The 22,604-nt window shown below is 56.4% G+C and overlaps 1 protein-coding gene across 7 annotated transcripts; it reads left to right on the top strand.

The window, feature by feature from the left end:
- The first annotated feature begins 5,801 nt into the window (after positions 1-5,801).
- On the top strand, positions 5,802-21,864 carry IMPDH1 (inosine monophosphate dehydrogenase 1). 7 transcript variants are annotated; one of them, XM_043589439.1, is made up of 16 exons: positions 5,814-6,082; positions 10,238-10,339; positions 12,444-12,492; positions 14,483-14,584; positions 14,713-14,787; positions 15,063-15,269; positions 15,417-15,504; positions 16,302-16,501; positions 17,149-17,239; positions 17,488-17,583; positions 18,840-18,983; positions 19,090-19,234; positions 19,563-19,706; positions 19,837-19,920; positions 20,477-20,493; positions 21,107-21,864. In XM_043589439.1, exons 1-16 carry the CDS (start codon positions 5,913-5,915, stop codon positions 21,205-21,207), a joined length of 1,815 nt encoding a protein of 604 aa, XP_043445374.1. In that variant the 5' UTR covers positions 5,814-5,912; the 3' UTR covers positions 21,208-21,864. The 7 variants fall into 7 exon arrangements, with proteins under 7 accessions (XP_043445378.1, XP_043445374.1, XP_043445377.1 ...); XM_043589440.1 differs by having other exon boundaries at positions 5,834-6,082; positions 10,241-10,339; XM_043589443.1 differs by lacking the exon at positions 20,477-20,493 and having other exon boundaries at positions 5,802-6,082; positions 10,241-10,339.
- Positions 21,865-22,604: the final 740 nt, after the last annotated feature.

Genomic DNA, 22,604 nt, shown 5'->3' with positions numbered 1-22,604 from the left:
CAGGTGGATGACTCTTTGAGGAGCCTGCGGACAGCGCCTGGCAATCCACTCGGTGCTTTCCCCAAATCCCAGGCTCCGCATCCTCTCCTCTGACCTAAAGCACCTGCCCTTTGTTCTCCTTTCCACCCTGTTCTGACCCTGCTCCGGGATGCCTTGCCTCCACCGTCCCCTAAATGTAAACTGGAGAGGAGAGAGTCACTAACCAGTCAGGACAGCCTCTGCCCCTCTGGCACCTTTGCCCTGTGCCTCCTCTGATTGTCTAAGTGGGAAACTCCCGGTCTCCCTTCCCCTCCACCAGGTGAGATTCCCCCCCCCCCATTTCACCAGCTCTGACAACCCCGAGGACCTGCCCATCCAGGCCTCCTCCGTCTCCCCACTGTCCCGTGCCTACTGGCTTCTTCGTTCGTGCCGCAGCCAGCCGGAAGCTATTCTGTTTCTATTGATCTGCTGGCTTCTCTTCCCTCAGTTAGTCTGTTGACTATTAATTGTGTGTTTGGTGCTCTTTAGGCTGTGATTCTATTTCTATCAGCCTCCTCTTCTTATTTGATAAGCGTATGAGCGTGCGTGTTGAGGTTTCCATAGGACGTCATTTCAGGTAAAGAGACGGTAATGTTCCAGAGTAGACCAGCTGGGTTCAGGACAGAGGGAAGCTTTGGTTTGGGTGATGCCCACCCCCCCCAAATTCCTTTTGGCTCCTGGTAAAAGACATCAGTACAAGGTGGGGCGGTGGCTCGGGTGAGCTGGACTACAGTGGGGAAAGCCCAGGGCCCAGGGGACAGGAGGACTGGCTTCTCACCCCAGCTCAGAGGCTATCACAGTGTCCTCTCTTAAGCTTTCTGTGCTTCGGCTTCCTCACAGGTCAACACCTGCGTGGTGCCACCCTCAGTCTGTGGAGTGGAGATAGTGCTCCCTCCAGGATAGCCTGCTCACTGTCCCAGAAACCCTCTACCTCACTCCACCTCAGCAGTTCTGCCCATGCTATATTCCCCCCTTGGAATGTGTCCCCCCACCCCGGTTCCCCTTTTTTCCTAAATCATAACTTCTTTGGGCGGGGCCTGAGTGGCTTAGTCAGTCGAGCGTCCGACTTCGGCTCGGGTCATGATCTCGCTCACTGCTGTCAGCATGGAGCCCACTTCAGATCTGCTGTCTCTCTCTCTCTCTCTGCCCCTCACCCGCTCGTTCTCTCTCTCTCTCTCTCTCTCTCTCTCTCTCTCTCTCTCAAAAATACACATTAAGGGGCGCCTGGGTGGCTCAGTCGGTTAAGCAGCCGACTTCAGCTCAGGTCATGATCTCGCGGTCCGTGAGGGCTGTGAGTTCGAGCCCCGCATCGGGCTCTGTGCTGACAGCTCAGAGCCTGGAACCTGTTTCAGATTCTGTGTCTCCCTCTCTCTGACCCTCCCCTGTTCATGATCTGTCTCTCTCTGTCTCAAAAATAAATAAATGTTAAAAAAAAATTTTTTTTTTAAATACACATTAAAAAAAAGGAAAAAAAGTAACTTCTTCCAAAACCCAGATTCGTCCTTTTCCTTCAGTGAAATCTTTTCTGATTACTCCAGCTGATAGCATTGGGTCTCCTCTGACAATTTCTACACGCTTAGTTTGCACCACCAGTGAGCACGTGCGTGCTTTATATCAGGGATTCCCCACCTCAGGTCTATTGACATTTTGAATTGGATAATCGTTTGTTGTGAGGGATTATCCTGTGCATTTTAAGATGTTCAGCAGCATCCCTGGCCCCCCACCCAGTGTAGGCCAGCAGCGCCCCTCCAGATGTGACCACCAAATATGCCTCCAGTCATTGCCAAATGCACCCTGGGAGGCAAAATCACCCCCAGCTGAGAGCCATTACCTTATGTTGTTATTTAGCTTTTGATATTTCTTTTTCCCAGCTAGATTCCTTTATATATCCTAACGTGCCTCGCACACTGTTATACCCGTCATGTGTTCCATAGTTATCTGTCGAACAAATCCAACACGCTTTTCAATTGTAAGAAGTGCAGGTGGAAATGATCATTACAACTTCCTTTAGGCCTAGGTACACTTTTGTGGGGTAGAGTTGTTCACGTTTGTCCCTAAAAAGTCAGTCCACTTTCTTCCCACAATCAGGGGAACAATTGTTAACAAGGAACTTTGTGATGTCTGCTACGAAGTTTTACAATAAGTGGGACCCATAAAGAAAATATTTCCTTACAGAAAAGTTTTAAATGTTTATTTATTTTTGAGAGAGAGAGAGACAGACAGACAGACAGAGCGCAAGTGGGGCAGGGGCAGAGAGAGAGGGAGACCCAGAATCTGAAGCAGGCTCCAGGCTCTGAGCTGTCAGCACAGAGCCCTAGGCGGGGCTGAAACTCACCTTTCGAGATTATGACCTGAGGGGAAGTGAGAGGTTTAACTGAGCCACCCAGGCGCCCCTCTTTTTTTTTTTTTTTAAGTTTATTTACTTTGAGAAAGGCGGGCAAGTGGGGACTTTGGGGGGGGGGGGGGGGAAGGGCAGAAAGAAAATCCCAAGCAGGCTCCGTGCTATCAGCTATCAGCGCCGGAGCCTCATGCAGGCCCTGATCACACGAACCTGAACCCGTGAGATCATGACCTGAGCTGAAATCAAGAGGTGGACACTTCACTGGCTGAACCACCCAGCTGTCCCATAACGAAAATATTTCCGAGCTACACTCCACTTCTTTCAAGAAAAACTTGTTCAGATCAAAATCTGAATCACAAAAGAATCTGAACCATCCTTTGAAGTTCATTGCAAGAGGCCGTACCTTGTATTAGATTCTCTGCCAAAGGTGTCCAGTTCTGTACAGGGTAGAGCAGATGAGAGTTACTAGGACGACATTTGAGGGCTCAGGCGTTGGAGTAAACAAGCCGTGGGGCTCCACCAATCACTACTTTCTGACGGTGGACAAACTGCTTAACCTTCCTGAGCCTCAGTTTCCTCGCCTGAGAAATAGACATAAATCATGAGAAGCAGGTTTGCTGAGAAAAGGATAAGCAAATTGCCCAGCCTGGTGTCTGATGCGTATATACTGAGTGTTGGTCTCGCCATTAGTTTCCCTCTCATATTGCAGTTATCCTCGCCTTTTCCACCTTCCTACAGTGTGGGTAACTCAAGGGCAAGAGATGTATCTAATGCCTCTGTGTACCCCTCTAACACCTAAGCACAGCACCTTGCCCATAGGAGTACTCCATACATTTTTGACGAATAGATGGTGCACCTAACTTCAGGAAGTCTGGAAGATGAGGGAGTACGGACAGACAGACCAGCACCTGGACTGACCATCACCCCTTAATCTTACGGCCCCATGTTAGTTGCCTCTTAATCCTTTAAGTATTTGGCTCATATACTTTTTGCAAGCTGGAAAGGGCTTTCTACAAGATCTAATCCAACAACACTCTCATTTCTCAGATGAGGAAACAGGCCCAATGAGATCTTTCATAGACAAACGACTGAAACACCCATTGTCCTGCTGGCTTAGGAAGATTAAGTAGTTTTGCTTTAGTTCTGGCTTCTTCGAACAGTTCCTCTAGACCAGTGTTTCTCTCAATAACGGCACTATTGACCTTGGGACTTGATAACGCTGTCCTGTGCACTGCAGGATGTTTCACGGCATCTCTGGCCTCTACCCTCTAGATGCCAGCAATACACCCTTTTCTCCCTTAGTCGTAACAATCCAAAATGTCCCTACACAATGCCAAACATCTCAGTGAGAACCACTGGTCTAGACATTACTGCAGGTAAAATCCCTTCATATGAAATGCTGATGCCCTCGGGTTATCCTATCAAAAGTGATTGTTTTAATGAATAGTTTGCTAGAAAATCTCATTGTAGCCAGCAGCTCTGGAGAAAAGACAGAACTACCCTGTAGTGAGAGGCCAGATCTCGATCACTGCTCCGGGCTACTTATCCTGTATATGCGTGTCATTTATTTATCATACTGCCTACTTCCAGTGGCCTTTGAAGGGAAGCCTGACTCATTTCCTTCTCAGAACAACTGGCTATGTTCTGTGTGCTGCCAGAAGTCTGGCTGTGTAGAAGGGTCTCCTCCCTGTCAGAGCCCCTCTCACACCGTTAGTCTCCTTGCCCGTTTGTCTGTCTGTCCCAGTGGCCTCGAAGGCTCACAGGAGCGGAGACAATGACCATGTGATTTGGTACAGGGGAAGTGCCCAGTAAACATTTGTTGAATGAATATGCAATAGAAATTATAATATATTGCATTGAGCTGTGAGTCAAGAGTTCAGAATTTAGCCACAGCTTAGTTTACACTAACCATTGTTCCTGCATATTATTAAACAACAAATGCTTATTTCTCACAGTCTGGAAGCTGGGAAGTCCAAGATCAAGGCAATGGTAGATTTGATGTCTGGTGAGAGCTTGTTTCTTGGTTCATAGATGCTGTGTCCTCTCAGGGCAGAAGGGGTGGGGGAGCTTTCTGGGGTCTCTTTTATTTTAGTTTATGTTATTTAAAATTTTTTTTTAATCTTTATTCATTTTATGAGAGAGAGGGGGGAGGGGCAGAGAGCGAGGGAGACACGGAATCTGAAGCAGGCTCCAGGCTCTGAGCGGCCAGCACAGAGTCCTACGTGGGGCTCAAACCCATGAGATCATGACCTGGCTGAAGTTGGGCGCTTAAGGGACTGAGCCACCCAGGCACCCCTGGGGGTTTCTTTTACAAAGGCATTAATCCTGTGATCTAATCACCTCCCAAAGGTACCACCTCCAAATACCATCACAATGGGGATTAGGTTTCAAGATAGGACTTTTGAGGGGGCACAAACAGTCAATAGCAAAAATATTGTCTGTAATGGCATTTATGGTAACAGGATTTCGTGTGTGGCCAAGCATCAGAGAAACTGTGTTTTAATCCTAAATCTGGGGAGTCGATCTGTGTACATGTATAGGAAAAGATACCAGGCAGGATAAAATGAAATATCCTAGCACAGCGTAAATTCAATTTCCTTTGTGAAATAGTTGCTGAAAAGTCTGATCCATAACTCTGCCTTCTTGAAATACATTTTAAACACCCCCAGTCATTCAGTATTTACCATTTGCTCCCTCAGATTGTCAGATTTTTAAGTGTATGGTATAAGAATTGTCAAGTGTTTATTTTCTATCTACTCTGTCTCCTCAAAGAAATTGCCTGAGGGCAAGGGCTCTTTGCCATCTTTGCTAGATGCTTGATCATTGTCGACAAGAATAACAACAATGGTGAAAGAGGAAAAGTTATGTTTTCTAGTCAGGAAATGAACAAGTTTGAACACCTGTGTGGTCAGCCCCACTCCCTGGTTATGGGATACCCCAAACGAGAGCAGACAAGGCCCTTTTCCTTAAGGAGATTGAAGCCTAATCTGTTCCTTCCTCCGGCAGTGGCAGTTAAGAGTTGAGGAAAACCTATTTTTCTCCAGTGTTAGGGAGTCTGTTGAATAGGTAAAGGGGGCAGTAGGCAAACGGAGCCGGATAATTTCCATTTATCTTGTCCTAGCTGAGGTAGGTCTGCGGATGGCCGGTAGGAGGCGCCCCAAAGGATCATTCCATTTGTCTTTGGAGACGCTCGGCTCCTGTCCTCTTCTGGTTTCTCTTAGAAGGAGCCGGGAGAACCTTGACGGTCCAGACGGCGGGAAAAGTGATAGTGGGGGCGGGTTCCTTTGCAGTTCCACGGTCATCTCCCGGTATCCCCTCACTGATCCCAGGACGGGAGAGACAGGCTGAGTCCGAACACCTTGCCAGGGCCGCACCTCCCTCTCCCTAGATGTCCCACCCCCGGCACTCAAGCACCGCCCCCGACTCTCAGGCCCCACCCCCTGAGGCCCAGTCCCCTCCCCGGCACCCGCCTGGGCGGTGCTCACTCCCCAGCGGGGGCCCGGGGAGCCTCCAGGCGGAGAGGCTCCCGCCCGCCCGGAGCAGCGGCCTCCGTATGGAGGGGCCGCTGGCTCCTCTAGCGGGGTCGGGGCTACTCCCGCTGCCGCTGCAGGGAGGGGGAGCCGCCGCTGTTCCGGAGCCCGGAGCCCGGCAACACCCCGGACATGAGACGGCGGCGCAGCGGTACAGCGCCCGTCTGCTGCAGGCCGGCTACGAGCCCGAGAGGTGACGCCCAGGGCAGAGCGCGCGGGGCGCGTCCGGGGCGGGCGCGTAGGCTCCGGGAACCGGGCGACGCTGCCGGGGAGGGGAAGGGCAGGCCCCAGCACCCTTGCCCTCTAACCTCCTCAACCCCTAACTTCCTGAAACCGGGTTCCGACGCCACGCACCTGGCTTTGGTTGGGGGATGCGGGCAGGCGCAGGGCAAAGGGTTCGGTGCCGCGCTGCATATGGGAGCAGGTCAGGAAAGCGCTCCGTAAAATCTTAGCTCTGTATCGGACCTCCACTACACCACCCGACGATACCTGGTCCAAGTGGCTCCAACTCCTGGGGTTCAAACAGTGCTTGTTGGAGTCCCTGTCCAAAACTGTTTACTCCTCCTTTAGTTGTTTCCTCCCAGAGCTATCTCCAGAGTTTACTGGCAGGTGTAGGTGTCCAGATGGATGCATCCTCAGAGCCGGGTGAGGACACTTGTCCCCTCCTCACCATTCGCTGAGGTCTGACGAGGCTGCCAGTGCAGCTCACCTCAGGGTTTCTTCTAAGATTCAGGACCCCCTCCTGCCCTTAGCCTGCTGGGGTCTGTAAGAGTCACTGGAGGAAGAGTGGGGGTGTTGAGCTGGGCCCCGGGGGAGACCGGCTGAAAAGGAGACAGTGGTTAATCTCTGGATTGTATCACAGCTTGAAAGGCAATCCCACTGTCCTTCCGGTCCAGAGGATTTGGACTTCTTTCTCTGCCCCATCTGTTGGTGCTCAGCAGCTTGGGGAGGTGACCTGAAAGCTCGGTTGGGGGGGGGGGGTGGTCTGGGGGAATTAGCCCTGCAGCTCGGCACAGGGGCTGGCAGCTTATGTAAGAACTTTTAAAGGCTTAAGGGGCTGCTGGGTGAAGCCTGGCCCCTCCTGCCCTCACAGGCTGCCTCTCTAGAGTTGACTCAGGTTCAGGCAGCCTTATCCTTCCCCGCATCCAGGAAACCCAGCTTCTAGGGTGCAGGGTCCAGGGTGATAGATAGGGAGAGGCCAGACAAGGTTGAGGGAACAGGCTGGGGCACTTGGGCACTTGATGGAGGCAGTGCCTTGGTTAGAACAGGTATTGCAAAAGTATCATTTCAGAGCTCAGGCTGGGGCCACGAAGTAGCGTTCCTTCTCCAGATTGTACTTGTGCACAAAGGGGCCATCCCTCACCCCCCGCCCCCGCCAGTCTGGGAAGAACCTGTGTAAAACCTGAGCCCCAGCCAGGTGGTGTAATGAGATTCCAAACCTGCTGCCTAGACCTCCATCTGCTATCACTAGCTTAGAGCTGTGGGAAGAGGACAGGGTTGGATAAGAAATCCTGGGTCCTGAGTTTGAGGCCGGTGTTACTGTTCCCTGGCTTGAACTTGGGCAAGCCACGTCCCCTGTCCCAGCTCAACAGTGCTGTAACATTGTTGTTGTTACCTCTTCTCCTCATGTCCACCCTTCCCTCAAAATTGTTTTGAATTCTTGTCCCTTCAAACAGCCCTAGACAGAGATCTCCAGGCTCCCAGCCTGGGCACTGTTTCCCCACGGCCCTGAAGAAGGGGCTTAGGCCTGCTCCTCTGCCCTCCTGGCCTCACAGCTGCTAGGTGGGGAGCCTCCGGGGACCAAAAGCCCTTCCTCAGGCTGACAAGCCCCACTGGTTGCCTCGGTGTCTCCTCCCCATGGAGGAAGCAGCTGGGGAAGATCAGGAAGAGGGAGGAGGAAAGCCACGGGGATGGATTAACAGTCTCTGGAAAAGGACAGCCTAACCCAGGGCTGAGCCCAGCAGCTTAGAGTAATGAGGAGCCCTGACACAGGTCAAAGCAGGAGGGGGTGTGAGGCAGCAGAAGGGGAGTAGAACCATAAGGTCTGTCATCACTGGGAAAATGACCCTCCCCATAACTCAGCCTGGCAGCCTCCTCCCCTGGGTCCAAGTTCTGGGCTGGGGCCGATGTCACATTAAGGTCATCTGAGATGGCAGAATCCACCTGCCGTCCTGGGCCCCAGCTCTGGTGGAATCCTGAATAGTACCGTATCCATTCCTGATCCTTGCTGTAGAGCATAGTGCCCCAGAGCAGGTTCCTTAGAGATCTAGAGAGACCACAGGAGAAGCTGTGTTCTGCGCTTGCAATGGCCTTTCTGCAGCTAGAAAAATGCCCCAGAGTAGCTTTGAATGGCTAGGGTCCTTTCTCTGGCTTGTCTCACTGCTCTGCCTCCAGATGGCCAATGAGAGGTCCTAGTGCTGTGCCCCTCAGGTGCTCCCATAGGGCATGGGCCCTCAGGCTGAGTCCATGAGTGCTGAGAAGCCAGAAGAGGCAAGCTGGCCCCAACCCCAACTCAGCAGAGAACTCTGGCAGGCCCACTCCCTCCCTTCCAGTGCCAGAGCGCCTTCAGAAATCCCCATCAGGAGCCCTCCTCAGGGCTCCACTGGTGGGCAGGGAAGCTTGGGGGAGGGGGGCCTGTGATGTTTTCATCCCTCACAGTAAGAGGAAAGAGGACACTGGAATCTGTGTGTCTCCTCCAGCACTAGCCTCATGGGCCTCATCGGCCTAGCTCTGTGGGAAGGTCCCCCTCCCCTCTGCATACAGATGGAACAGTCTGTATTTTCCTGGCAGGGTCCAGGGGTGTCACTGGGGGAGGCTGGGCGTCCTAGGGAGCCTCCCCTGGGCCTGGCTGCCACCAAACTGCGGAGAGGTAAACAAATCCAGCCTCCCAGGGCTGGGGAGAGAGGGAGGGAGCACCACAGACAGCCACCTTGCCAGGGGGAGGACTGTGTCCCTGCCCTGCCTTTCTCTTCCCTTACCTAGAAGTAAGCTGTGGGGACCACAGGAGGAGGAGGGAGGGTACCCTGGCATTTGGGTTGGGGGTCTGCTCTCTAGCTTTTGGTCAGGGAGTAGTGTGAGCAGTTCCAGTCACACAGAGGGAAGGGTCTGCCCCCCTGCCACCCCTCCTCTCCCCATGTGAATCAATTTGCTACCAAATCTTAGTGCCCCCATGTAGAAATCTGGGTCTTGCTGGGCCCACAGGGCCACCAAACTTCTGCTTTGGGAAATCCTCAAAACCTCCATAGCCTCTGTCCTAATTTGTGTGCATACTTGCCTAAGCCAGGCCTATGATCCTCCCTCACCATCCTATCACACTACGCTCCCAAATAAAAACAAACTTTCTTCTGTGGGCTTAAAACCCTGATATACACACCACTTTCTGAGCTGGGGATAGGGATGGCAGACCGAGGCATTGGATCAGGAATCAGAGGCAATACTCATCCTTCCTTGCTTTCTGAACTGAAGGTTTTGCATCTGCGAAGTGGGAATACCTAATAATTGTCAGTTAATGGATTGTAGAGTAAATGTGATCATTTATGAAAAGTGCCTTATCAACGGCAGAGGGCTTCAAGGCCTCCTAAAGGTCGAGGAGTGTCATTGTTAAGAATACCCGCCCCCTAGGAATGATGCTGGGGGAGATGGGAACCCACACTGCTGGGAGGGCACAACCACAAACTCCTGTGTGTTGGGGAGCTGTGAGCCCAAACCAGTTTCTCAGGGCTCCAAGCCCTGATCAGAGTCTGGCCCTTGGTATTGGGTAAAGGCAAACCGTGTTAGAGGTACCCTGGGGGTGGGGAGTAGGACAAGGAGAGACTCAGGTCTGCGGGGGAGCCAGCAGGCTCGGGGTGGGGGGGGGGCGGGAGGGCGCCAGGTATCGGCCACCCAGGTAGGGAGCGAGTGGAGGTGGGGGGGGGGAGGCAAAGGGGGCGCTGCGGGGGGCCTAGGAGGCGGGACGAAAACTGGTGGAGGGGGCGTGTCCCGGCCTGGTTCAGTCCCCTCCCCCGCTGGATCCACACTCCCTCCCCCGCCCGGTACGCGGGGCCGCTGTGCCACTGCGGGCGGCGGCGGCGTCTGGGCCGGGCTCCGCCGGGCCTTTGTGCGGTGCGGGGCGGAGGCGGCGGTCTCCCGGGGGGAGGGGCGGGAGGAGAGGGCGGCGCCCCGGGCCCGCCTTGCCGCTGCCGCAGCCCCCGCCCCCGGCCCGCCTGGCCCGCGGCGGCAGCGTGGCCGCGGCGCGGCGTCAGCAGCAGCGGCAGCGGCGGCGGCGGCGGCGGCGGCGACAGCAGCGAAAGCAGCAACAGCAGCGGGGCGGCCCGCGCGGGTGTTTATGTCGGGTCGCGGTGTCTCCCAGCAGCATGGCGGACTACCTGATCAGCGGCGGCACCGGCTACGTGCCCGAGGATGGACTCACCGCGCAGCAGCTCTTCGCCAACGCCGACGGCCTCACCTACAAGTAAGCCCCGGGGGCCTCGGCCCCACACCGGTGCACTCACCAACGCGCCGCGATCCCCCGGCCCTGGCGCCGCACGTGCACGGTTCCCCCCTCGGTGACGCCCGATTCGAGTGACTGGAGGGGGGGGGGGGTGAGGGGGCTGGGCAAGGGAAGGAAGGAGGCCCGCGCTGAGAGCAGACGGACGTGGCACAGCGACATCACGGGCCCTCGGTGCTTTGCCCCGTTTATGGCCAGATCCGGGTCCGGCTTGCCCCCTTCCTCCTCTCTTGGGCATCTTGGCCCCGTGGAGGGGACTTGGGGTGTGTAGGAACTGGAGATGTGGGAGTTACGGAGAGACTTTTTCCAGACCTTGGTCCAGGACACCCTCTGGCTCCCAGCGTCACATGAGAGCAGAAGGGACCCTGGAGTGCAGTTACGGCAGCTGCTTGGGTGTTGCCTCCAGGAGAGGCCCAGCTGGGCAGTTGGGATGGCTCCTTGTTCCCAGGGACCCATCCAGCCTTCCACTTGTGCCCCTGCTTACCCACAGGTTAGCACTAGTGCCCCCGGGGACATTAGTATTATGTGACTACCACCCCAAGCCCACCCCATATGGGATTTTGGAGGAGGGTGCGACCTATCTGTTTGCCCCTGGCTTAGTTTGCTTTTCCGTGGGCTCTGGGCCAGTTGTCCTGCGGGCTGCGGGCCTGGCACTAGCTCTCCTCCTGGCTGCAGGACTGTGTCCATGCCAGGAAAGAGCATCAGAACCTGGGACCAGGAGGACGAGGGATGCTGGCGACCCGAAAGCATCTCTGCCCTGTCTCCTGCCAGTCCCTGCCTTTGCCTATAAGTGTTCCTGCTTGACAGGCCATTTCCCTAGACCCCAGGATTCCCAGTCACTCCTCAGTGGTTCCTCTTGCCTGGGCTAAGGCATGGGCCAGGTGAGGGATGGGTATAATACTTAGAAAATGTCAAGGGGCCTTGACTCCCGCGTTTCTTGTCCTGCCTCTCAGTGAGCCACAGAGGCCTCTTCACTCGACAGAAAGGCTGCCAAGGGCAGGGGCAGTTAGGGGTTTTTATTCGTTTGGTGGTCTTTGACGGAGGAGGAGAAAGTATCTCTTTGCTATATCATTCACTGGAGTCTTCTAGGAAGACTCCCTAGGGAAATTCCTAGGAATTTCTCTAGGTCTGGGGCAGTTTAAAGACCCCACCCCTCCCGTCCACCCTCTAGCTTTTCGTTCCTGCATTTGGGGTGCCGTTTCTTTGCTTAGTCCAGTTAGGAGTGTTCCTAAAGTGTGGAGCATTTGCTTTTGGGTGAGTCCGTGAAGGCCCTGTGATTTCAGGCCGACTGAGCCCATAGGGCCTATGGCACGGCACCTTACCATACCCATGCAGGCCTGCGTTCCCCTTCTGGGGTTTGCTGTGACCGTGGCCCACCCTAGGGTTGGCAGCTGTCATACTTTGGCAAAGGGCCCCAGCATCCTGGTCCTAACAACTGTAAGCCCCCTCCTTCCCTTCCGCATCCCGGGCCGTGTCTGTAGGTCGCTCCAGTTCAACTGGCGTGGAGTGCCTGCTCTGTCAGAACCTGCCTCACGCTCAGCCCCCTGGGGTCCCTCCACACTGTTCTGAACCCTGTGTGACTCAGCAGCCCTGGCACCGGGCTGTGCAGCGTGTCCCGTGCTCTGTGGTGTCCATGCCATGCTGCACCAGTAAATTGTTTTCGGGTTCATTCTATGTTTACTTACTGTCTCCCCCTATGAAGATTGAGAAGTTTTCAGGGGCAGGCCCTGTATCTGCTACGTGTGTCATTACAGGAACTTCTGTGCCCCTCGATGAACTCTTAGCCCTGAGGGCAATAGACATTTGGGGCCAACTGCCTTGGTGGCACCCCAGGTCCACAGACGTTCTGCTGGCTTTGGCTCTGGGTCTCTGGGCCGGAGTCAGCAAGATACTAGTGGGGGGGGGGGGCATGAGGGTGCTTCAGCCCTGACCAGGGAACGGCAGGGATCGGAGGGCTCCAGTCTCTGCCCCTCTTCCCACCTGCATGCTGCCTCCCCTGGCATGGCAGGCCCTGGCCCTTTCGGGTACCCCTCCCCACCCAATAACACTCACTTTTCTGTCTTCACAGCGACTTCCTGATTCTCCCAGGATTCATAGACTTCATAGCTGATGAGGTGGTGAGTATCTCTTCTGCTGACCTGGGGGAGAGGGACTATGTGTGTGGCAGAAGAGGCTGATTTCATGCTCAGGGGCAGGGTGCGGGGGAGACTTTTCTTGGGAATGTAGCCTTTATTTCTGCCAGAGAAACTGGCACAGTGCAGTGGGTTATGTCTAATGGGGCAGAGGCAGGTGTGGGGATTCAGGGGTACGCTGAGTGGTGGGCCAGGCACAGAGCGGGAGGGCTGTCCCTGACAGCGCCCGCGGTGAGGTTCCAAAAGGCCCGAAAGAAGATGGGCGTGGGTGTGGCGGCCTTATTACCTTAGACAGGAAGGATTGGATTTTGTCTGAAATGCTGAGCAAGGACATGACAGAAGCCAGTAAAATTATGGCGACTTTGGATGAGGCAGACAGACTTGTTTGTGGATCCATAATGCACAGGAATTGGCGAGAGGATTTGAAAGAGTTAGATTTTGGACAAATACAAGGAAACACAGGGCCTCGCTTTATTGGAGGGGCCAAGTGATGAGTGAGGAGCCAAGTGAATGAACAATGTCCTCTACACAGTTAGTATGTGACAAAATCACAGAAGCCAAGGGTTAAGTGCTGATGAGTAGAAGTCATTTCATGGAAAAGTTAGCTTATTCTGTGATGAACTTGTGCACATTGAGAAAATAGTTTCCTTTGTTGCTGTTACCGACATTTATTTAGGTCTGATTCTCATGAAAGGCCAAAGGGCCTGAGTGTACCTGGATTGCTTTTATGTTGGGGAAACTCATGTCCAGCCTGCTTGCCAGGGCTGACGCAGACAGATTTTTAGGGGGAAATTCGGGCTATTCTGGATATGTCTTTTTTGACAGCATCCGGGAAGTCTTGGTTCAGCTGTTCAGTTTAACAAAGTTTACCAAGCTCTCTGGCTTTGTGCCAGACCTGAGTGGGGTGCGAGGAAGAAAGGGATGGAAAAGTCCCCCCACTGGCCATTCAGGATGTCCCCATCCTACGGCCTGTGTCAGGAAGGCTGTGGCTCTTGCCCTGTGGTACAGTGGGGGAAGGAGGAGACGGGGGAGTTTTCTAGACTGCAGGGCCATGGTTCTGAACCAGGATCTGTGGATGGGCTTCAAGGGCCTATGGATCTCCAAAAATTCTATGCCAAAGTCTGTGAGTGCATTGGGGGCTAGGATCCACAAGCTGTTGGCCTGAATCTCAGAGGCAGATTCTTCCCAAATGTGTATTTGCAGCCCTGACCTCTCTCCGAGTGGCAGACCCTTAGTCACTTACTTTCCTGGATGCCTGATAGACTTCCCGTGCCTTCTCCTCCTGGCCCTGTCCTGGCCCCACCTGGCCCTGTCCAGCGGCCTTCTCGGTGGCCTCCCTGCCTCAGGCCTCGTCACGTAGAGTCCATTCTCCACATTGGAGCCTTGAGTGACCTCTTTAAAACATAAATCAGATCGTGTCTCTCTTCTGCCTGAGACCCTAACCGCCCCCCCAGTGGCTTCTCATCTCGGAGTCAAATCTAAGCTCCGCTCTGTGGCCTTCAAGGCGACACATCCTCACCCCTTAGCTCCCGCCCCTCCCTTTTCTCCCTACCGCACTAGCCTTTTTCTTTCTTAAATACACCTCAGAAAGACTTGGAACCAGAGGCAGGTGTCACACACAGCTCCCTCTGCCTGCAACGACAGCCCCTCAGACTTTGACTTTGATTGGTTCTCACTTTCACATCCCAAGAAAGAGGCTTTGACCACCACATCCTTCTTCCGGTGGCCACTTTTCTTTGTTGTCTTTCTTTGGAGCCTTTATCCTGACTGAGATAATCTCCTATGTGTTTTTCGTGTTTGTCACCTTTCTTTCCAAGTAGAATGTAACCTCCAGGAGGGATAGCAGGGACCTCACCTGCCTTGTTCAGTTCTATAGCTGCAGGCCTGTCCTGGTGCTGGGTGCCCATAGGGGCTCAATAAATGTTTGTTGAGTGAATGGTAAAACTCTTCACCTAGACCCTGCCTCTATTCTCAGGACCTGACTTCAGCCCTGACTCGGAAGATCACCCTGAAGACACCGCTGATCTCCTCCCCAATGGACACTGTGACCGAAGCTGACATGGCCATTGCGATGGCTGTGAGTCAGACACCTGGGTGGGGACCCAGGGTTGGGGAACCGAACAGGGTGGGCTGGATTCAGAAGGGAGGTTTGCAGCGTGAGAGTGTGGGCCCCTGGCTCTGATCATGCTTCCCTTCCACCCCCAGCTGATGGGCGGTATTGGTTTCATTCACCACAACTGCACCCCGGAGTTCCAGGCCAATGAGGTGCGGAAGGTCAAGGCAAGTACCAGGCCTGTCCCCAGAAAGAAGATGCGACCTGGCCGCCGCCTCCGTAGAGATCCTCCTACCCTCCCACGCCAGCCCTGCAGGCTGGTGCATCCCCTGGCCGACGGCCGTGGGGTCTTGTCTGCTCGTCTCCACGGTGGGGACACGGGGCCCAGCCCTCACCTTCCCACCACCCTCTCTCCCCATTAAGGGCCCTGGCTTCTCTGTGGTGTGGCTGTGTACCACCTCGACGACTTCTAGCCTTTTCCTTCCCCTGTCTTTACCCACAGAAATTTGAACAGGGATTCATCACAGACCCCGTAGTGCTAAGCCCCTCACACACTGTGGGCGACGTGTTGGAGGCCAAGATCCGGCATGGCTTTTCGGGCATCCCTATCACTGAGACAGGCACCATGGGCAGCAAGCTGGTGGGCATCGTAACCTCCCGAGACATTGACTTTCTTGCCGAGAAGGACCACACCACCCTCCTTAGTGAGGTACCTCCATGGCAGGGAGGAGTGTGGCTGGGGCATGGCTGACATCTCGGGGCCTCACGCTGGTTCCTGTGACCAGGGACCAGAGGGAGGCCTGGCTCCCTTCTCTCTCACCTGCCAACCCGCAGGCAAATGTTCCTGGCTCCACAGGTGATGACTACGCGGAATGAGCTGGTGGTGGCTCCGGCGGGTGTGACATTGAAAGAGGCAAATGAGATCCTGCAACGCAGCAAGAAAGGTACCTGGGAGTAAGCGGAAAGCTCAAGACCCCCCAGACTTGCTCCCTGTACCCCAGGCCCCCTGTCTCCTTAGAGCTTTGCAGGTTGTCCCAGCAACCAGGCTGGGCCTTGGGAAGGTTCAGACAATCCCAGCCTGGAGCACGAATCCTGACGTCCTTATTCAGCATCTCCACAGTATGTCTCCCCAAATAGCCAGTCCTGTGAAATGCTCGTCACGCACACAAAAAAAGTCTGAAACATGCTGCTTTCTAACCCCCTTATTCCATAAGAAATTGTGTGTCAGCTTATTGAAGGCCCTGAGAAGTCCTGTAATTAAATGTATTTGACATTGGGGCTGCTGACATAATATTCATCAGGTCCCCGTGGGAGACACTGGGAAATGCTTCCGTGGCTCCTAGTGGATTGTTTCTCAGGGGCGGTATTGGGGAGGGCACATGTTCCTCCTTGCAGGACAGCCTCACATTTGTGCCCTGGTTAGGAGTTTTCGACCACTGTGGCCTGTGGCCTAGCAGGTGAAAGGCTGCCAGTGCTCAGGGGCCACCCACCCAGCCTGGTTAGGCCACAGGGCAGGAAGAGCTCTGGCACCTACTTGGCCGCGAGGTCTCTTTGCTTCCTGTTCCTTGGGAAGAGGTCCAGGTCCCTAGGAGCATTTCCTGGGCGGGGGCTGTCCCCTAGTGGCTGGTTTGGATACTTCAGTGGGATCTCCAGCCTGGTCTGTTTTGACCTCACTGTCCCCTACTCCCACCCCCGCCCTGAGAGGCCTGCTCCTTCACCTAACCTCTGCATTCCTCGCTAGGGAAGCTGCCCATTGTCAATGATCGTGATGAGCTCGTGGCCATCATTGCCCGCACTGACCTGAAGAAGAACAGGGATTACCCTCTGGCCTCCAAGGATTCCCACAAGCAGCTGCTGTGCGGGGCGGCCGTGGGCACCCGTGAGGATGACAAGTACCGCTTGGACCTGCTCACCCAGGCAGGCGCCGACGTCATTGTGCTGGTACGGGCACTGCCCTGGAGCAGGGTGGTTTCGTAGAGTAGAAGCTTACGAAGACTCAGGTTTGCCCCTGAGCTTGGAATCGGAACTAGGAGGGTCACTGGTACTCCGACGGCTCAGAACGAACTGTTAGTCCCCTCTGAGGGCCCCCTGCGCTCGTAAGCTGACCCTAATACTTCTAGCTCACGTTCTTCGAGAGCCTCCCGCTTGCCAGATCCTGCAAGACCTTTATGTAGATGAACTCATTTAACCTTACAACAGCTCCCTGAGGTACGATACCAGGTCTCGTTGTCAGACGAAGAAGCCAGGGTTGAAGAAATTCAGTAATTTCGTCTGGTAGTGAGTGGTGGGAACGGGATGTAGCCCCAGGCAACATCCCCTTGCCGTGAGGACCAGTCCACACGGTGGGTACGATGGGGCCTTGCTCTGAGCCTATGAACCAGTGGTGCTCAACCTTTTGGGGAAAGCAGGCCTCTTTGAGACTCAGTCTGCTGAGAGTCGTCAAGTGTTTTCCCCGGTGGGGGCAGGGGAAGAGCTTTCTCATGACATTTTTCATACAATTTCAGGAGTTTTTCATTCGTGATCCCCGCCTCCCCCCGTGAGGACTATTAGCCATCGAAGCCTAAGCTTTCCCGTCCCCCCTCTCACAGGACTCCTCCCAAGGGAACTCTGTGTATCAGATCGCCATGGTGCACTACATCAAGCAGAAGTACCCCCAGCTCCAGGTGATTGGGGGGAATGGTGAGTGCAGGGTCCCCTGTCAGCCCCCAGCCCTTGCCCCCTCGCTGTGTAACTTCTCTGGCCTTCAGCATCCCTAGGTGACGGCGTCGCTCCTGCACGGGCACAGGGGGCTGAATGAATGGGCGTGGTCACTCTGGGTTGGGGGGCTAGACTGGGGTCCCAGGCAGCCCCAGGGCAAGCCAGGGGCATCCCATCCTCACACTGTTCCTCTTTTCCCCGCTCCTCCAAACCGTCCCCTCCACCCCCAGTGGTGACAGCAGCTCAGGCCAAGAACTTGATCGATGCTGGTGTGGACGGGCTGCGTGTGGGGATGGGCTGTGGCTCCATCTGCATCACCCAAGAAGGTAGGTGTCAGGAGAGTGATGCCAATCAGAACACCCCACTGGCCCTCCACCGGCGCTGGGGGCCCCCTCTCGTCGCACAGATGCGCGGTAAATGCCTGCTGCGCCCGGCCCCTTCCCGGGATGGTGGGTTCGGGGCTGACCTGGGCTCGGACTCTGCCCGTCCGGCCCACTGACTCGGGGGAGGCTGGTGGAAGATAAGGTTGCTACGAGTTTCGGGTGTGTGCCGGCCTGCTTCTCAGATTCTGGTCAGGAAGGCCCGATCTGGAGGTCCGAGGCTGATGTGAATACTTCTCTGAGGTGCTTGTTGGAAGCCAGCTCAGAGTTTGGACCAGCTTTGTGACGGGCAGATGCTTAAGGCATGGAGACAGCACGTCCCTGCCTGTGAAAGGACATACACGCCCTTATGGCCACGTGGCAACAGTGGGAGAGGAGGATCCATTCAGTCACAAAGCCCTTCTGTGGGGTGCGCTCCTGAGCATGAAGTGGGGCAGTGTGAGACCCTGACGCGTGTCCCTGTGTGGTTGAGCGGTGCTCCCTGGAGCCTGGTGTCTGACTTGTGGGTCCTGGCTTGACCTGAGGGGATGTATCCGGCCCCTGTAGTGAGAGTCATTTCTCTAGAACACTGAGTGGCCCATTTGGTCTTTAGGGCCTCTGCTTTTAAGCTTCTACCCTTCGCCTTAGCTGACCGCTGTGGTAAAACGTGGGCCTTTCCTCAGTAACTTAAATATTAATTGAGCACCTACTATGTGTCAGGCACTGTTCTAAATCTCGGGATGCAACAGGGTCAAGACAAACAACGGGAACTTGGAGAGAAGGCCTCTTCTCTATCTCCAGCCCTCAAAAAGTGCTAGTTCCTTAGAATTCCCACGCAAAACCTTGTAGTTGAAGGCTTTGGACAACTAAACTCAAAGAAATGCAACCCAGTATCCCCAAGGAGGCTGTGAGCACCCAACCCTGGTATCAGGCTTTGCAAATGAGAGAGGTTGATGCTGGGGACGCACCAGTCTGGGGTGGGGGCGCTATACTCGGAAGGCCAGTACTGGCACACCCCCCTCAGAATCCCGCACAGTGCTGTGATGGGTGGAGGGGTCCCTGGAGTGACAGTCACCGTGTGTTATTTGCTGCCACCCGTCTTGTGCCTCAGACATACCATCCAGCCCTGTCCCTTTTCCCAGAGGTCGGGCACAAGGAGAAAGGGGCCCACCCCTGGCTCCTGTGTTGCCGCTGGCACCTCTGACTTGTGTACCCTCCCGCAGTGATGGCCTGCGGTCGGCCCCAGGGCACTGCTGTGTACAAGGTGGCCGAGTATGCCCGGCGCTTTGGGGTGCCGGTCATCGCTGATGGTGGCATCCAGACCGTGGGTCATGTGGTCAAAGCCCTGGCCCTTGGAGCCTCCACAGGTGAGGGGGTCTGCTGGGGATTGGGCGGGCTGGTGGGGGGCCGGGAGCCGGGCGAGGGCAGTAGGAGATCTATGGGGCCAGAGGCACTAACCCTCGACCACCACAGTGATGATGGGCTCCCTGCTCGCCGCCACCACGGAGGCCCCTGGCGAGTACTTCTTCTCGGATGGGGTGAGGCTCAAGAAATACCGGGGCATGGGCTCATTGGATGCCATGGAGAAGAGCAGCAGCAGCCAGAAACGATACTTCAGGTGCCCTGCTTCTGAACCCTGCCCCCAGGCAGATCGGCCCGTAACCCTTCAGCCTCCACCACCGCCTTTGACTTCCCAAGACGGTGCCCAGTCCCCCCTATTATAGTTCTGGAAACCGAGGCACAGGGTACAGGCAGCGGACGTGGGGTTGCCCCCGGGCCATCTGACTCAGAACGCAGGCTCTTCTACACGGCAGCCGGGGAGTGGCTGCTTTCGGGGTGGGGGGGGGACTTCTGGGTGGCATCCCCTCTGTTGGTACCCTCGAGAGGGGGGGTGGGCTCCCCTGAATAGTGGGCGGCTTGGCTCAGTCTCTTCGCCCTCCATGCAGTGAGGGGGACAAGGTGAAGATCGCACAGGGGGTCTCAGGCTCCATCCAGGACAAAGGCTCCATTCAGAAGTTCGTGCCCTACCTCATAGCAGGTATCCAGCACGGCTGCCAGGATATCGGTGCCCGTAGCCTGTCAGTCCTGCGGTGAGTGGGACTTGGAGTGGGCGGGACGGGGCACTGGTGGGGGGACACCTGGGAGGCTCCTGGCTCCTCCCTGCTTCCTCTCTCTTTCTTCCTGTGGTGTCCCTGACCTGCTCCACCTACCCGCCCTCAGGTCCATGATGTATTCAGGGGAGCTCAAGTTTGAGAAGCGGACCATGTCGGCTCAGATCGAGGGTGGCGTCCATGGCCTGCACTCGTAAGTGTGGTGGCCTCCATGCCCCATCTGGCTGGCCCTGGGTCGGGCAGGTGGGGCCGTGGTTCAGAGGCCAAGCTGAGGTTTCAGGGATCCCGTGGGCCATCTGCTCCAGGGATGGATGCTGCTGCAGGATGACCCCATCACCCTGTCCTGCAGGGCCTAGCCCACCCTTGAACCCTGTCCTTTAGCCCCTATGCGGACAAGGCCCCTCCCCTCCCCTCGGGCATCTCCCCGAGCAGGGCATGGGAGACGCGGCTGCTAGCCCCTCCTGGGCTCCCAGTCCCTTGCTTGCTCAGAAGCTTGGTGGCTGGTGGCAGGGGCTGGTGGTGCTGGGCTCTTGCTGGTGGCAGCATCGAGCAGGCTGGGGGCACGAGCCCTCTGGCGGGAAGGGCAGAGAGACAGATGCCAGGGCCGGTGCCGGGGCCACCGTGGGTGGGAGCAGTGCTAGTTGGCAGCAAGTTGCAGGCATGCATCCCCGCCCTGGTCGAGAGGGCCTGGCCCCCCAGGCATAGGCGGGCATCTAACCTGTGTCTCTTTCTGCCCCATCCTCCCGTAGCTATACCTTTCTGCCGTGTAAGTAACCGCGCTGCCCGGGGCCAAGTGTAGAGTAGAGCAGGGGCAGTGTGGGTGGGACCTGGGCTCGGGGTGGGGGGCACTGGGTTGAGGGGGGCACTGGGGTGTAATCGTGGGACAGGGACCCTAGGGCTAGCACCGTGCTGGGGGCAGCCGACAGTAGCCCCTCCTCCGGCGGAGGTGCAGAGAGATGTCCCTGACCGCAGGCCTGAGGCTTCCCCGTCTTGGATTGGACCCAATGGCCGCAAGGGGCCTAGGCCACGGTGTGTGCAGGGGTGGGGCAGAGACACGGGCAGCAGAGGTTCGGCTTGCTCTGAGCTTGCTCCAGGAGACTGGGCTGTGCCTTCTTGAGCTCTGTCTCCACCCCCAGCATTGAGGACAGTCTACTCAGCTGTAGCTGTGGCCAGAAGGAGCATGGCTGTCTCTGGACCTGGCATGGTTCTTTGAGGAGCCTTGGCCTGGGGAAGACAGAGGCACAGGGCCTGCTCTTTCCCCCTCCGGCCCCCCCATGTGGGGCCACCCTGGCAGCCCAAGGCCTAATGGCAAGGGAATCTGGGAAGAGGGCAGGGTCCAGACACCCACTCTTGGCTCCCTTCTTGCCTTGTCCCCACAGTTACGAGAAGCGGCTGTACTGAGGACGGTGTTGGAAGCCGGGGCAGTGGAGGGGGTGCACCCCAGGATGCCCCTTTGAGCACAGCCTCCCTCCATAACTGAGTGGTCCATAGATTTGCACTACGGATTCCCCAGCTCCTTTCCAGGGAGAGAGGAGGGGAGCCCCTGAGGGTCTGCGGCCCCTCCTGGCCCTCCCCTGCAGAGTCAGGACTGTTCCTGGGGCTCGGATGCCCTGGGGGCCCCCCGGACCCCCCCCCCCCCCCCCCTCCTCCAGTCCCCCTGAGCCTAGCCAGCCTGGGCTCTCAGGCCCTGTGCCTGCCTCAGGTCTTTCTCGCTGCAGCCTGCTCCGGCCTGGCTCCCACCCCTGGGGCAGGTGGCCCCTCCTGGCTTCTGTAGGGCACCTCCCTCCCCACTCCCCACCCCAGAAATGGTGCTCTCCTGGCCCTGCCTCTGGCCCCTTCCTGGGCTGCTGCCCGCTCAGCCATGTGGCACTTCTGGGCTCCTGACCTAGGCCAGAGGGAGGTCTCTGCCCCCTTCCCCTGGCCCTAGGCTCCCCAGGCCCTGCTCCTCAGGCCACTCCCCCTGTTCCTGGCCCTGGGGAGGAGGCTGCCCGTCATTCCTGGCTCCCCGCCATCCCCAGGTGTACCGTTCCTGCCCTCTCCTCTCAGCTGCAGTCGGAGGCTTTAACTTTGCACACTTTGGGGTCACAGTTGCGTCATTGTATATTAAATAACCTGAATAAATCAAGAGGTCTCAATACCTCTGCCATCCTGTTTCTGCCCCTCGTCCACTGGGCAGTTGGCCCCTATCCTGGTGGTGAGCTGCAGCCCAGAGCCCCCATCAGAGCTGGGCCGGGGAGGGAGCAGGGGCACCAGGCCCAGCCTCCCCAGGAAGGTGAGGAGGGCGTTGGCGGTGCTCCAGGGGGTACTGGCGCAGGTGGGCCGCGTGACGGGAGGTCTCCCAGGCCTGTGCCTACACCGGCACGCTCACTGCTACCCGTGGACAGCAGCCCACACAGGCAGCGTGGCAGAGGGGTGGTCGTGGTTGTAGAAGACAGGCATCGGGAGCCTCGCTGTGGCTGCCCGAAAGTACCCACTACCGCCTGGTGATGCCGGACGGTGCAGCCTGGACACGGGAAGAAGTAGAGCACGGCCGTGGCCCTGACCGCTGAGCCCAGGGCCTGCAGTGTCACCAGCTGAGACACACATGTGGGTACCAGGTAGAGTGGGTTAGCTCCCACTTGTTCGTCTGCTGCTCAGGACCCGTGTCCTAGCCTCAACCCCCTCTTGATGGGGACAGCAGGGACACACGGGCTGCTGAATATCCCTAGGGTTGGGGGTCCTGGGACATTCACATTGCCTTCCTCTGCCTCTGTTGTTATGGCTGGTCATTGGGCACACAGCTGTGCCACCAAGGTGCAGACATCACTCAGGAGCAGGAGCAAAGAAGATGGCCTGAATGCTCCAGTGGCAGGAATGAGCAAAGGCTGTAGGAGGCGC

This window comes from Prionailurus bengalensis, chromosome A2 (genome assembly GCF_016509475.1).
Source record: "Prionailurus bengalensis isolate Pbe53 chromosome A2, Fcat_Pben_1.1_paternal_pri, whole genome shotgun sequence".
NCBI lineage: Eukaryota > Metazoa > Chordata > Mammalia > Carnivora > Felidae > Prionailurus > Prionailurus bengalensis.
Note: the sequence above shows the minus strand (reverse complement) of the source record. Positions and strands in the feature narration are given on the sequence as shown.

Coding starts and splice junctions, on each gene's coding strand:
- IMPDH1 (XM_043589439.1), top strand. CDS start 5,913: ATGGAGGGGCCGCTGGCTCCTCTAGCGGGGTCGGGGCTACTCCCGCTG. Junction 17,240..17,487: donor CCAGGTGATTGGGGGGAATG/GTGAGTGCAGGG, acceptor CTCCACCCCCAG/TGGTGACAGCAGCTCAGGCC. Junction 18,984..19,089: donor GGCCCTTGGAGCCTCCACAG/GTGAGGGGGTCT, acceptor CGACCACCACAG/TGATGATGGGCTCCCTGCTC.